Raw genomic sequence first — 15,563 nt, forward strand, 5'->3', positions numbered from 1 at the left:
TACCTGCTTATCCGGGAAGATTATTACCTTATTGTGTGGTACTTGTCGAGGAAAGTTTGTAGACAGACGTCAGAAAAGCGTCTCTGTGGCAAGATGATCCGCTCCCCGTTTTGTCAGTCCACCTGTTTTCCAGTTTACACAATGGATCCCTTGGATGAGGACAGGTGGATGGACTGGATGCGGACGGCCAGGGTTTTCTCCAGATGCTGCAGGACGTCGTAGCTGGGGCTGTCCGGGGGAGCGTCGTACAGCAGCTGCTTGAACTGCTCCACTTCAATAAGCATGACCATGTTCTTCAGGAAGTAGCCCTCAATATAGGAGGCCAAGTCTGGGGCATCAAGAAACTGCAGAGGAAACAAGATGAAATGGAAAAGGGGTTCTTTTATTAGACCGATGACGAAAGTGCGCTGAACACTGTTTTGCAAAATTCAGACTGGCATTTGCACCTTGGTGTGGTTGTAAATCTCCACACAGGTTTCTGTGTTGATGTTCTTGGAGCAGATGATTTCACAGTGCCTCTGCAGCGCCTCCAGCTGGAAGAACTTGGAAGCTGACAGAAGCTGCGGCCAAACAGAAAGAAGGATATGGTATGAGATCCTCATAGAATCCTCAGATAGGGAATTATTTTGCAAGGTGAAAGCATGTTGGCAGGTCTGTCATTAGCCCAGGTGCAATTTCTAAAGATTCTCAAAGAAGCTGGAATGACGACCAAACCTCCATGACGTCAGGGTTTCGGATGTGCAGAGCTTCTGTCCCTCCGCAGTACAGGTACTGCATCACCAACTGAGAAAATGGACACGGCGTCACACAGCTTCAGCACAACGATCAATTGGTTATGGATTAAAAATGACATATAACCTGTATCATGTAATGAATAAATGCATTCTCATAAACACCAACAATTATACCCCAAGACTTTGAAATTTAGTGCGAAAACAAAATCTTGGTCTGAACTATTAATCATTTAGCACATCATCATTGTCTAAACATCCATCCATCCATTTATCCTACACTAAAAGCCACTAAAAGGCAGAGTTCACCCCGGACCGGTTGCCATTCGATCGCAGGGCCACTGATAAAGACGTGCAACCATTCTCTCTCTCATTCGCACGTTTGGTTCTTTTTGGACTGCGCGAGGACACCGACACAGACGCGGGGAAAGCATGAGGTTTCCACGCGGAAAGGTCCCCACGCTGGAAGTGAACCAGCGACTAACCAGTCACTAACCCATGAGTAAAACATTTCTTTCTTTTGATATTTATACATTTTCATTCAGCTACTTCTTTCAGGTTACCTGGAAAATGTGATATTTGACGTTGCTAATTTCAATGCAGGTGTTTTCCCCGCAGGGCCTGTTTGCAAGGAGAGTTTTGAACCTGGAGAGAAAAGAAAATTAAACATGAAAGCGAGAAATGGTCATCTTGTTTCACACCACTAATGAAGAACTAAATGAATAATTTCCATATAAATAGTAAAAAATTTGGATTTTGCATATTTCCCCGGGGGCTGCCAACATTAGAGGAGTTCTTCAGTCTTAATGAGTAACAACTGGTTTATGTCTGTGTTACACAGGGAATTACTCCCAGCACCCCCATCCCAAAAATAAACACATTTGACATTTTAGATTTCATTGTTTGTTGTCAATACTCACTTAACAAATGATTTGCGGTACAAATATTTTTCATTCCAAAAAAGGCTATTATGAATCATAGTCTTTTTATGGAAATACTGATCACTGACAACAACCTTTTCGGATTGAAGACGTAGGTGATGAAGGATAAATGATTGCAACCGTGACAACAAGGGGCTACAACTTCATGTGTGATCTAGTGATGGATTCCCATGGAGGAAACTGGGCTCTGAACTACATGAATTGAATTTTTTCTATCAATCCGGTGTTTATGCTGCAAATTACCAGGCAATGTGAAGGAAAAAGAAAATAATATTTCTTCAAGTACAACCTTTTACCCTGATCTGGGGTGGAAACACAAACACCAAGACTGCAGATTTTAACAGACGGTTGCCAGGGGATGTGAGGGTGAGGGGTTACCTGTTGGAGGCAGTGAAAAGCAGGACTTTGTGGGCATAGAAGGGCTTCCCCTCCACCAAAAACGTCACATCTGACATTTCCTTATTGTTCAGGAAGTGAGGATCTGAAACACAGGCAAAAAGAGAACAAATAGTGAATGGTACCACAACTATGAATACTGCAGACTGGACTAGGATTGCACTTCTCATCTCTGAGCACTAGATGGAATTCTGAGTCCATGACATCTTGCATTTCATCTCAGTCCTGCAAATGCAGCCTGAATGCTTTATTATACTGTAATGCACTGGACATTTGCACTGGAAAAATAACTTTTTTTTTTTATTTTCAAATACAAAATCAGGCTCTCACCCAGGCGTGAAGACTGCTTCCTTTTGATCTCTGCTAGTTTGGGGATGGGGTATGGACCGTAGCACTGGGTGAAGATTGCAGACAGCTGTTGGCTGATCACTTCATTCTGAACGCACACACAAGGAAAAAAAGGAAAAAAAGAAAAGGATGTTTAAAAGGTTTTTTAACAAAATACAAGAGTAGCTGTTTCATACACACGCACACACACACACACACACACACAGAGCTTCCATACCAGCCTTTTATTGTTTCACAGTATCCCCCCGACGCCTTAAAAACATGGGTATATGCATGATGGTATGAGACGAATATGGGATCCATTTTTATACCATCTTTTCCCCTGAGATTACCGCAGTGACAGACTGAACTACTGCACAGTCTCAGAGGAGACAGTGCGCGCGAGTGTGTGTGTGTGTGCATGTGCGCATTTCGCCAAAGCCGAGGGAGAAAAGAGATGCGGTGTTATTCGGCACTGGCTACAGTGCAAAAGCAAGGCATGTCAGGCGTGCTGTCAATCATCCGCTCCCAGCCTCCTGTTCCTCTAGGAACACGCAGCCCTGCAGTATTTCAGCAGTCACTCACTCAAAGCCAGACATCATATGTGCGTGATGGAAGAGCCAATGAATGAATGCAAAGAGAGTGAAAGAAGAACGTTTGCAGAAATACTTTACAATACTGCTATATGTACAGAACATACTTTACTGTAAAATAATCAGGTAACGATTATCTAAGCTAATCATTAGGACGTTTTTCTTCCGTCATTGATGATAGTAGTCTATTGTACGGGTGTATAACATGGATTCAGTTTGTATTCTTTCCATATATTGCATTTATATGATGAGAAACTTTTAGCTTCAATATGAAATGGCATTCATTAGTTGGTAGTTAGCTCATATGATTTGTAAACTGTTTGTAATTGTCATTGGTTAACATTTTTGAAGAGTTTATACATCCACAACGCAATATTCATTAATTTTTCATATTAATTACTGTGCCATGAAGTGTTTGTCTTGAAGGCCACAACTCAGCAATCTCATCAGGAAAAAACTAAACCTGTAAACAATCTTCTGTTCGCTAACAGCTGATATGTTGGATTGATATCTATTACCTTCACTTATGAATGACCTTGGTCAGAAGTTAAAAACATTTACCTCTTCAGCGAGATATAAATCATCGGAATGCAGAATGAGCTTAAATCACAATCAGATACTTAACTTACTTAAAACTTTCCATGCGACTCAGAGTAATCATAAATTGATATTTAATTGTTAATTAATCCTCATCATGAATGTTCGTAATACCTTTGATTAAATTATTTAAAATGCCAAGTTAAAATAAAAACAAATAAATGATGAGTGACAATGGTTTATTGTTTGCTAACCGCTAAGGCTTCGAAATGCATTGCCGGAGCTGTGAAAAGTGCTGCAGATCTGTGATGAATGACCCTCTTGTGTCTCTAGTCCTCACTGCAGGGGGAGCAGTGCCAGGGGTCTCAGAGGTCGCCATCGTGACCGGGGGGGGGGAGGGTCGTCACTCAAACCGCCATAAATCATCAAAGACAGGAGATCCCGACCGGCACCGAGGGAGAAATCCACTGTAACCTGATTTTTTTTGGAGGGTGGCCCCGGATGTACGAGTGTGCGCGCCGAAAATAAAAGCGTCTTTTCAACTCTGCGGGGACAACGAGCAGGCCGGGAAGCAGAAGTCAAAACAAATAAAGGTGCCAGACGGGATCTAATGAAGCCTGCTCGGAGGGGGGGGGGGGTCAATGATGGGATAGCGCTCGCGGCTAACAAGTGACAGCGGAGGGGACATGAAGCATTATCAATTCACGCAACTGAGTCTGTCGGTCGCCGTGGAGCTACCTCATCGATGCGTGTTAACCGCAGAAGCATAAATGTTTAAAAATCTAAATACCCTCCTGTTTGAGACGCGCCTGGAGGAACTCAGACATAATAAGAGCCGACAGGCAACACGGGCGTTCTCGTACCTTGCTGGCCCGGAGGATCTGGAACATAAGAGGAAGGCCGTGCGTGACAAGCTCCTCGGTGTACTCCTCTTCCTCGATGCAGCTGAACTCCTTCAGGAGGCCCTGGATCAGAGGCCGGCGGTGTTGGTGGTAGCACGTCCGCAGAGACTCCAGCCAAGTGTGCAATGTCCACGGGACGCCTTGGAAACGAGAGGAAAGCGAACACATTAGTACGCCGCGGGAGTGTGAGGATAGATGTACCAAAGGCGTAAACCAACCCAGGCTGCGTATGTCTATGGTGATATCCACGTGCCCGTGCTCGGCGCTGTGATACATGGCCTCCTTGAGAGCTTTCAGCTTGGCCTTCCCGGATCGGATCAGGTCCACCTCCGACGAGCTCCTCCCCTGCAGCTCCGAACCTTCGGCCAGAATCTCCTCCAGGGACACGACATCCCCTTTCCCCTTCTCAGTGTGGGACAGGAGCTTACGAAAGACATTTCTACCAGAAATACAAGAACCAGAGAGACAGAAAAAAACAAAGGGATCATGTGACGGATGTTCATAATTACAGATTCACCAAACAGCTGCACTTATATTACATATATATATATATATATATATATATATATACACATAGATAGATGGATGGCTGGATGGATGGATGGATGGATGGATAGATAGATAGATAGATAGATAGATAGGTAGGTAGGTAGGTAGGTAGGTAGGTAGGTAGGTAGGTAGGTAGGTAGGTAGGTAGGTAGATAGATAGATAGATAGATAGATAGATAGATAGATAGATAGATAGATAGATAGATAGATAGATAGATAGATAGATAGATAGATAGATTTGAGTATAAATTTATATATGTTTATGGAAAAAAACAACTCTTAATACATGATACATGCCAATTCATGGAAATCGTCCATGACTTTGTATCCATTCATATATGATGATTTAAAAGCTGAAAGGACATGCTTTCCTTTAGCACATATACACTGTACAGGCCCGATATGTGGAAACAGCAGGCTGGTGATGGGGGGGCAATTTATTTTAGCATCTGTGGTTGGTACTTTTGCATAATGTTGCGTGCAGAGATGCCTTATTGCCATATTGTGTTTTGGCTCTGTTCGTTCTGGGGGCTACACTTCATGCAGGACAACACTTAACCGCAAAAAGAGTGTGAAACAGCAGGACTTCAGTCACACAGTGTTAAACATCTAATGGCAGCAGCCACATCAGTCGCCAAGGTGTGGAGTTTATGCTTGTGCAATGTTGACTTCTTTTGCTTTTTTTTGCATAAACAAGACAATTTGCTGAATGTGGAAAGCAAAGTGTTGGGAGTGCCGGCCGGCCTATTAGGCAATAAGGGCAATTGCTAAGGATGCGGTGGGCTCAAGGGGGCGCCACAAATCAGGAAAAAAAAATGCCTTCAATCAACTGATATTAAAACCAGTTATTACTATCAACTTTTAAAATGGAAACGCTCACATTGATTCAAATGTAACACAATGCCCAATTAATGTAACTACAAATGATAATACCAGATAAAGAGTATTTATGATTTATTACAATAAAGTTATATTTTGTGGGAATATTGTTTTTCCAGATTTTTTTGTTTAGCATGTAAATTGGTTGAACATGTTATTTTATAAATCAAAGAAAATGGTAAAAACAATGCCATTCGATTTCCTTTTGTAAGCATATTGTAATCGCACACGGAGGGGGGCACTGGATAAAATCCCTGGGCGGGGCTGGCTCTGACTGCTGTTGTTACCAAGGGATGTTTGCGCGTAAGGGCGTGTGTTTACCGGTGGCCATGAGCAGCTGCCAGGCTGTAGGAGTTCATGTCTCCCTGCGGCGCTGTGGAGATGCCGTTGCGGTACATGGTTCCCACCATGGGGTCGGCGCCCCGCTCCAGCAGCAGACTCACCAGCTCAAAGTTACCTGAGCAGCGGAAAATGACGACACAGACACAGCTCAGGCGAGAGAGAGACGCTAAATTTTCAGTCACTGCTACGTGTGTCGATGTTTCCTGCCCACGAGATATAAAACAAAATCGGCTCTGAGGCCACGCTGTTCCTGCGTACCTGCCGCAGCCGCCAGCTGCAGCGGGGTCTCCGTGTAGTTCTCCATCCCATCCTGCAGGCACCCTTCAACATTGGCTTTGGCGTCCAGCAGCAGCTGCAGAGGGCAGATCGAGATGTGGAAGGTCACGGCAGGAAGTGAAAGGGAAGGACTCTTGCAAGGAGCAGGGAGAGGAATGAGTCACATTAAACAAGACTTGATTATTTGTTTTTATGCGATACTTATTCTTGTTTTGGAAAGAGTTGGATTTGAAGATAGGCACATTCAAAGAGAAAGGTCAAGTCAAAGTACTGAAATGCAAGTGTGTTCATTCATAGTGCGTCTCATTGTAATGCACAAATTTGCCACAAGTTGTTTTGGGTTTTTTAAACATCTATTCATCTACTGCTTATCCTGCGGTCAGGGTCGTGGGGATGCTGGAACCTATCCTAGCTGTCGTTGGGCAAGAGGCGCGACTCACGTTGGACCGGTCGCCGACTGATCGTAACCATTCACTCTGTTTGGGCAATTTTTCGATGTATTCCAATTGACCACCTGCATGTTTTGACTGTGGGAGGAAACCAGAGAACGTGGAGGAACCCCATGCAGACACAGGGGAAAACATGCAAACTCCAAACACAAATCAAACCGGGGACCTTCGTGCTGTGAGGAAGCGCTAACCACGCAGCCACAATAATAAGAAACTTTTATTATTTTTTCGCAAAAATTTCTTTCTTCATAAATTAATACATTCCACTAGCGTGGGCTATGCTGCTCTACCACTGTTTTTTTTTAACTGAGTAAATCTGAGAGGTAAGAAATAATGTTTGTGGACATTTTTTATTCAGTGCTGTAGTAAAAATTAAATTTAATATGGCGGTACTCAATGGAGAGGCATGTAAAGCTGGTGGATCCATCCATCGTCTGCCGCTTCTCCGGTACTCATCTTTGCGCTCAGTCAATCGCAGGGCGACATATGCAACCATTCACTCACTCACTCATTTGGGGCAATTTTTTCCAATTAACCTTCTGCATGTTTTTGGATTGTGGAAGAAAACCACAGAATGTGGAGGAAACCCACGCAGCCACAAACTCCAGACTCCTTGTCAGAATTGAACCACTGTCTTTCGTGCTGTGAGGCAGCAGCGCTAATCAGAACGCTACCGTGCCACCCACCAAAATGTCAATTTTTTTCATTTTTTTTTCAATTTTTCAAAATTTCTATTTCAAAAGTTTTTCTCAAAAATTAAAAGTCAGTTTGACTGAAAAAAATAGTCACTCTATTTTTACTTTCTTGGGATTATTTCCATATGAAATGTTATTTCATGTTTCATCTTGGGATAAAAGAACAACACAATACCAAAACATACAATAGCAACTTTGAAGTATTAATAGTAGGATGATTACCTGTCCGATATCACTCTCACATAAATGCTGTTAATTATATTTTTCATGGCCTCCATGGAAAACAAAGTGTGTGGCTAAAACATTTTCCATTAGCCTTTAATGATTAGGAATCCAATGGAGAGCCTCACTTAGAGAGAAAACCGAATTAGTCAGAGCTCGATAACAATTAGACGGCCTTGTTTTCTGGCCAGGCGTCCGATAAGCGTGCCTTGTTAATTTACTCCAAAAGGCAACGCGTTTGATCGTTCCCCCACACAGAGGAAGGACGTGCCCGACGATGACTGCGGAAAAAACACACACAAACGAACGCCATATTGAATTTCACAAGGGGGGTCGGAGAAAAACCTGCGTCATGGGGAGAGATGACGGGAAAACCGCCAAAGCACGATGAGAAAACGATGAGAGTGAGAGGCGATAGAGGATGTCACTACCTGCACCACGGGCACGTGTCCGTGCAACACGGCGAAGGTGAGGGACGTCGCCTGGCGCGTTTCGGGAAAGACTGAGGGATGCTTGTGCACTGAGTTTGGCACCTGGGGAAGGGATACAGGTATGAGGGAGGGGGAACGGGGGGTGGAGGGTGGGAGAAAGACATGAAGCTATTAAAACTACACCATGGCAAGCGGACACGATGACAAGCAGCTGCGGGGGGGTGGCGGGGGTATGAGAGGGGGAGGGGACAGGAAGCGCCACAGGAAGTACTCGAGTAATTAACGAAGAACCCCGGGGCTGCAAAGGGCGTCCTGTCACCGCTTTCACCTTCTAATGAACATGACGGATTGATCCGTCTAGCTGGGTTTCATTCCAACGGGTCAGGCTGATCTCTCTACCCCCGCCACCCCTCCATCCCAACCTCCCCTCCACCACAACAGTGGTTTAAGGGGTGTGTGTGTGTGTGTGTGTTGGGGGGGGGGGGGGCTCGCTGGACTGTGGAAAGGTGCAGAGAATCACTTAGAGCCGAATGGGACACGGCATAGTCGTGACACTTGAGCAAAGCACAAAGGCCGCGGACAACAGACTGAGACTTTTCAATGCCAAAGATATTCAAATCAACAATTCAACTTTTGTGCATCTACTTTTTATTTGGACCATTGCAATTGACTGTTTCACAGTAAATGATACATGCCTTGGTTCTTTTGTTTTTTTGTTTTTTCCTATTCCTATTTCCTATTCAGATTCACATCCCCATTCTACTTTTTCCAGATTTTCCGTTGGACACAGAGGTCCTGTCTGTTGGAATCATTTACCAGATCAGATTAGAAATTCCACCAGTCTAAAATAATTTAATAATTCACTAAATTTTTATTGTTGGACCAATTTAAGTAATGCAGTTGGACTAATAATTACATTTTTTGTGTTGTTAGTCAGCCCAATTTTTGTGTTGTTTGTTGATACTGTTTACGTGTTTATCTTTATTGATTTTCTTTTAAGTTTTTAGGTTGTGTGTCTGACGATAGGAGAACCACCTTGATGCGTTTTATTGGCTTTTCCAGCACATTTCCAGCACAAGTCGGTTTTGTTACACTTCAGCAATCTAAAAATAACATTTAAAAAAAGATAACCTGCATGTTTTTGTGGTATTATAATTTTTTTCTCCTTTGATATGAAAATAAACTGAACTGTCGTGTATCAAAAAAAATTATACAAATTCCAATCACCGGTGAAAGATTACAAATGTAGAAATGCTAGTTTATACTGAATTGTAAAAATAGAAATAAAAAGTACTGTTTTTTTTTTTTACCACACCAAGCTCACTTGTCCTGAGTGTAATTAGTTTTTAAGGTTTCATTCAAAACCAGATAACTAAATGCAAATACAACCATAAGTGTGTCTCAGCCGTGCTTTCCTCTTTGCTTTAGGTGGTGCAGGGTGGGTTGGGAGCGAGACGCAGTGGACTGCAAATCGACTCTGACACAATGGCTGATGGGACTTGCTGGGGTGACTAACAGTGGGGAGGATCATGAGGCCTCTCCTGCTGCTGGGACTGCGGGGACTCTTGCCTTTCGCTACAGGAAACGTGGTCAGTGTTTCCTGACAAGAGTCGAGATTACCCGGCGGCGAACGGCGCTCCCATCTTTATGCTCTAAATGTTTGGTGTTTTTTTTTCGACGCAGATTTATTTGTTCGACGCTAACCAGCTCCGCTGGCAGGAAGAAGATGCCTCATGATGACTTTTATAGCATGATGGAGAGAATGACGTGTACGGTTTTCTCCATTTGAACACAATGTGCGCACAGTTCATGCATTGTCACAAACACATTGCAAAAAAATAAAAATACTGACAGCCAGGCCAGGTTTGCTTTCGACCCGCCTTGTCTCAATGTATGTAATAACACGATAATGTGTCTCTCTGAGATTGAAAGTCATGAACTAATACTTGTCCATAAGCTCTGTTGTGAAAACACCAAAAAGGCAAGTGTAAATCATATTTCAGGTTCATTTTACTATTGAGAAAATGGAGACATGAGTGACTATTTTTATTTTATGGCTGGCTCTTATTTTGAGTTTGTAATTGTAATAGCTCAACCATAGGAGATCATCTTATTGACTTTGTTTTGTTTTACAGTTAAATGCAAATCATGTCTTGTTTTTTGTTTCGACCATGAATAGACATGAAGACAAACATGAATTTAACAGTGATTAATAATGTTATGTTTTGACAACGGCACTTCTTCTAAACCACCAAAGCAATGAGAGCTGCTCACATGATCCTGTCCTCTATCACTCTGGAAGGAAACTAAACACAGACCAATTGTGAGGCAACAATACCATGCCGGAACAATTACATGTTTCTTTTATCATCAAATTAATATAATTCATAAATATCTTTTATTTATCTGCTAAAACATGAGATTTTTTTCTTTTTTTCTCATTGATGGTTAATTAAGCAGAAGTGAATTGACCACAACAAACACAACCTTTTGTGTTTATGGATATATCTGTGTGTTTGATTTTTTTTGTCCGATCAGAAAAAAAATACGGGTCACTGAATTTTTTACCCCGTGCCCCTTTGTTTACATTCCACATTAACCTTCCTGGAGGAAAAAAAAATAGAAATATAATAAAAGCACTAGGGAAGGAATCCTTGTCATCACTGACCTCGCTGTTTATGTTGGCTCCCGCGTCCAGCAGCATCTGCACCATGGCTTCATCCCCCCGCACGCAGGCATACATCAAGGGGGTCATCCCCTGCACCGGCACCAGCACAGAGGAAGAAAAACCACTGTTATCTGTCTCATATTACCTCCCTGCATGTCTCACTGTTTTAAAGTTTGTATTTCATAATATCATATTCACATTAAATTATAATATTTTGATATGACAATGTGCATGTGTTAAAAAAGATTATGATTCAGAATGTAAATACTACACTGATAATTCTCAATATCTTCTTTCTCCTGTATCAAAAATGAAGCACAAGTGATTTTTTTTGATACTTCTTATTCAATTAGACCATTCTTAGTGTGTGAAAAAGAGGTTTTTGCATATCACACTTGTGTCTAGTAAAAAATAAATGAATGAATGAATGAATGAATAAATAAATAAATAGTCCGGAAGGGGCTTGGAACTATTTGGGGCATCAGAAATTCTGTTCTTCCTCCCATCTTCTTAAAAATCAGACCGCATGGATAAGAAAGAAAAAAACAAATCTATCACAAGGAGGGGACTTGAGGTAAGACACTGATGGACATTCTCACATCCTAACACTAAGTTCTTTATCTTAAACTCCCTTTTCTCTACTTCTGTTTATCGATGGTTCATCCGCCAGCATCTCCACTTTCATTAGGCAAATATTCTACTTTGAATTAATTCAAGATAACGTATGAATCGATACGTCCTCTGGAGGAGAGAGACCGAGCTGGAGATCGGGCCAAGCTTGATGCTGCTTTTCTCACTGTATCACTGAAGCGCAACTTGCGGTATCCTCTCTGTGACTCCCTCTGTCCCTGCATGAGGCTGGGATACAAGAATCTTCTACTCTGGGGGCTTCGTGTGCGTCTGCAATTCGCCCGTGGAAATGAATGACTTTCAAGTCTCTCTCACCTGCTCGCTCATGCTGTTGATGCCATCCGGCCCGAGCAGGTTGACGGCCTGCTTCACCAGGTCCGTGCGTCCGCAGCTGAGCATACGGAAGCCCAGGTTCTGCAGGAATTTGGCCTCGGAAGAGGCAGCGTCCAGCTTCCTTGAAGCGCAGAAGCAGTCATCCGTTCTAAAGGTCAAAGGGCAGGAGATGAGTCACGGCACGGTTTGGAAAGAGGCGGATGTGCCTCTCATCTGCAAAAAGCTTTAATTCTTAAAAAATGAGCGTTGGTTGTATTTCTTAGATGTTAAGAGATCATTGCGGTGTTTTGGGTTTGAACACGAAACACTCCCACACACACACACCGGAGCTGGCGGGGCTCGCAGTCCACTCCGGGCAGGAGCAGCCTGGCGGCCTGCCGAACATCGTCGCTGTCCACGGAGACACTGCGTCTGTGCTCGGCGTGAACGACGGCAACGCGCACCCACTCCATCAGGGGTGGCAGCATCAGGAAGGGCCTGCAGGTGGAGACAGAAGCACGTGGTCGGGTCGAGACGCACACGTTGAACTTCAACGGGTTGATACATCACCTGCGCGAAAAGTCATGCAAGTGAAATCCACCTAAGAGAGAATTTGCATGTCATTTTAGACAACCTTGAGAAAAACGACGAGCTCCCGTCTGCATTGTGAAGACACTTCAATCTAAGAGCATAATAAAGCCCAGCACGTGGCGATGAAAATTTAGTAACACACAGTCCTATATACATTTATTTTTCAGCCTTGTCTCGTTATTCTGCGGCTGCAGACCCAGAACTCTCCACGAAATCCTATTATCGGCCGGCGCCACGAGGCCCTCTGGTATGCAATCAAATCGAACATAATCTACTGCAAAATATGAATAATGCATGATTAGAATACATTATGTTGACTTGTACGTCTGTAACATGCATCGCTGCGATTATCTCCAGGTGATGGACGGCCACCGTTTGGGACGGGCCGTTCGTCGTCGTCGCGGGATCTCGTGAACTTCGTGCTTGTGTGAGGCAAATTGCATCAGTTTCTTCTAAACTGTCCTTTTAGAAGAAACTGATGCAGTATTTCTGCAACTCCTATATGCACACTATCTCGCAGCAGATGTTGATACCAGCGTTCACCCTGAGGAATTTAATTTTTTTTTTGTCCTTCTGCAGAAGCGGCTGAAGCACTGACTTATTGAAGGAGAGTTGGCTCTGCAGATCCCGTATACCTCCTGGCCGCTGCTGGATTTACTTTCCACTTTATCTCCCTTCCTGTCTGCGGCTCTCCACCGCCTGTTCCATGTTGGTGTTTCTGCTGCGGGTGGAACCCACTAGCGTGCGGATCCATAGACACGACGTTTGAAGTTCGCCACACAAACGGCACGTCATCCGTACAAACATGCTTCGATTAAGAGAGAAAATGAGCTGTCGAAATAACCGACTACAAAGAAAAAATATACATCACACGGTCATGCAGAAATTAATACAAGCCCTGGTGATGAAGTATCTTGTCATCACCTCCGCAGTTGAAAAGCCCGCGTCTACTTCGGCACGTACGCTCGATTAAATACGTGTGCGGGAAAAAAAAGGTGTTATTTTCAATATCGGTTTTGTTGAACTTGATTAGAAACCAACGGCTCTGACAGAGTGAATCTCTCTGTCGGGTTAAACTTGAACACAGAACCGGCAACCTCCTTCCATTGGGCTGTTGGTAGCTGGCTATACGCTGTCAGGTCTAGCTGTGTGTGCATGTGTGTGTGTGTGTGTGTGAATGTACAGTCAAATATAGGAACTACTATATCTACTTGAAGGATCTGGATTAGTCCTTTTGGGACTTGCTGATCAATACCTACACAAACGATATCTTAATGCCTGGACGTGAGCTGAGCCCGTAGCTGCCAGTCACCGGTAATGAATCACTCATCAGTTATTTTCTTGGTTGACAGGAGGCTCTTAGAATAGGTTGATCTGAAGGAAATCTATTTTTACACACTTCAAAAACAGCCTGACCTTAAGTCATCTGGGGATCGGGGGGGGCGGGGTTCAGAGACTCCCGTAGGAGGGAAAAAAACGCGGGATGCTGGACAGGTCGCTCAAAGTTCAAGGTCTTGGAAGAAAACACATCATTTTTTTTGTTTGGCCGTCCTGTTATTAGAGCCTGAGGAGATACGTGTTGGACACCTGGGACAACCGATCTCTAATATCACGCCGTACTGCAAGGAATAAAGCAGCACTGCTCTGCTTCAACTGTCAACCGAGTTTTCTCTCCCCCCGCCATGGGCTGACAGGAGTTCCCACACCAAACTGCAGGAAATAATAGACAGCAATGATTTATATTTGATGGAGGGGGAATAAAATATTTTGCACAAGGCCCTTCTGGATGACTGGTAAGAAAACAACGGCGCGTCCCGTAGCAACAGTGTGAAGATGGGAAAGAATGTCACGAAAACACCGATTAATCCTCACGTCCTTCTCACATAAGTCACCGGCTCCGCCAGAGGTGGGGATCGATCAATACTGACCGGGCGTGTGTCGGCATGCCCGCCCCGACCGCCCCTTCCTTCTCGGGCCCTCCGGAGGAATGCGGCCGGTCATTTAGATGATCGCTAATACAAGGCAGCTCTTTCCTTCAGCGGGAAAACATCTGGTGTGCCATTTCGGAGGTAAGCGTGGAGAGGGATTTAATAAAAGAACCGTCTGCTTGAGGTGTACAGTTACAGTAGGATGCCGGTGCAGGAATCCTCACCAATGCGGAGGTCGCGAGGAGGTCGTGCAGAAGTGACAAAGCTGGATCGCTTAGAGGAATCTCTACTTTGTCTGACAGTCGTCAAGCCGTATCTGGTGGATTAATATTCGCAGCAGCACAGCAGCTTCGTTCTCATAGCGGAAAGACGCAGCTTTATGTCAGAGATCACCTCGAAATACGCCACGTTAACGTTACAATTAACCCTCCCAAATGTAGTTTTGTATACTTGTCCCGGACAGAGGACGATGACGACGGATGACGGTGGAGATCTTACATAAGCAGACGATATGGCCTGTTTATTCCATAAACAGAAATGAGTGATAGCGACACATTGAGGGAGAGGGCGTAGATTCACAATATAAGACATGGTGAAAATATGAGATTTCTAAACATTTCTTATCTTAAATATACAGTGTATCAGTCTGCTTCACAGCCAGATGGGGTTTTGTTTTTGTCGTGTTTGCAGTTCCAGGCTCCGTAGCTCAACCAAGCAACCCCCACCCACTTATATCCTAAAAATGTTAAGCACTGAAATCTGTGGCAAACATATCTCAAACAAGATGACTTTTGGGGGACTTATTATATTTGGGGAGTAACACCTGTTTGGATCACTCATATTTTATGAATGTGCAAAAATACGTCAATACTTTTTGAACCAGGCTGAGAGTCTTTTTTTTTCCTGTCCCAATGTGTCAGTTTAACACTCTGCAATTTCTCATCTGATCCTGGAAAGTGGTCACTTGAAAAATGACTCCTGCAGCACAAATGAAATATTCTCAGCTTTTTTTTCTGGAAGGCAGGTTTGATTGTGCTAAATGGCTGATGCTAGAATCTTTTATTTGCAGATAAGAGAGATGTATTTTTTGGGGGTTCCTTAGTTTACTGTTAACCAAAGATAGAGGTATATATGCATGTGATTATATGAAATATTCATGGCAGT

At 43.6% G+C, this 15,563-nt stretch overlaps 1 protein-coding gene across 2 annotated transcripts in view; it reads right to left on the bottom strand.

The window, feature by feature from the left end:
- Window positions 1-15,563, bottom strand: part of abtb3b (ankyrin repeat and BTB domain containing 3b) — a 77,118-nt gene continuing 61,555 nt past the window's right edge. Inside the window, exons 4-17 of one of the 2 annotated variants that reach the window (XM_086163466.1) lie at window positions 12,226-12,378; window positions 11,884-12,049; window positions 10,939-11,028; window positions 8,271-8,372; window positions 6,456-6,549; window positions 6,177-6,312; window positions 4,646-4,866; window positions 4,389-4,567; window positions 2,399-2,504; window positions 2,051-2,153; window positions 1,295-1,376; window positions 715-783; window positions 447-560; window positions 1-344 (exon numbers count right to left, since the gene is read on the bottom strand). In XM_086163466.1, coding sequence (XP_086019592.1) covers window positions 135-344; window positions 447-560; window positions 715-783; window positions 1,295-1,376; window positions 2,051-2,153; window positions 2,399-2,504; window positions 4,389-4,567; window positions 4,646-4,866; window positions 6,177-6,312; window positions 6,456-6,549; window positions 8,271-8,372; window positions 10,939-11,028; window positions 11,884-12,049; window positions 12,226-12,378 — 1,825 coding nt within the window. In that variant the 3' untranslated portion in view covers window positions 1-134. The remainder of the gene's footprint in view (window positions 345-446; window positions 561-714; window positions 784-1,294; window positions 1,377-2,050; window positions 2,154-2,398; window positions 2,505-4,388; window positions 4,568-4,645; window positions 4,867-6,176; window positions 6,313-6,455; window positions 6,550-8,270; window positions 8,373-10,938; window positions 11,029-11,883; window positions 12,050-12,225; window positions 12,379-15,563) is intronic. The other variant, XM_086163467.1, reaches the window with a different exon arrangement.

Source organism: Fistularia commersonii, chromosome 17 (genome assembly GCF_037954325.1).
Source record: "Fistularia commersonii isolate RoL2024-O1a breed Wild chromosome 17, RoL_Fcom_v1.0, whole genome shotgun sequence".
In the NCBI taxonomy this organism is placed as follows: Eukaryota; Metazoa; Chordata; class Actinopteri; order Syngnathiformes; family Fistulariidae; genus Fistularia; species Fistularia commersonii.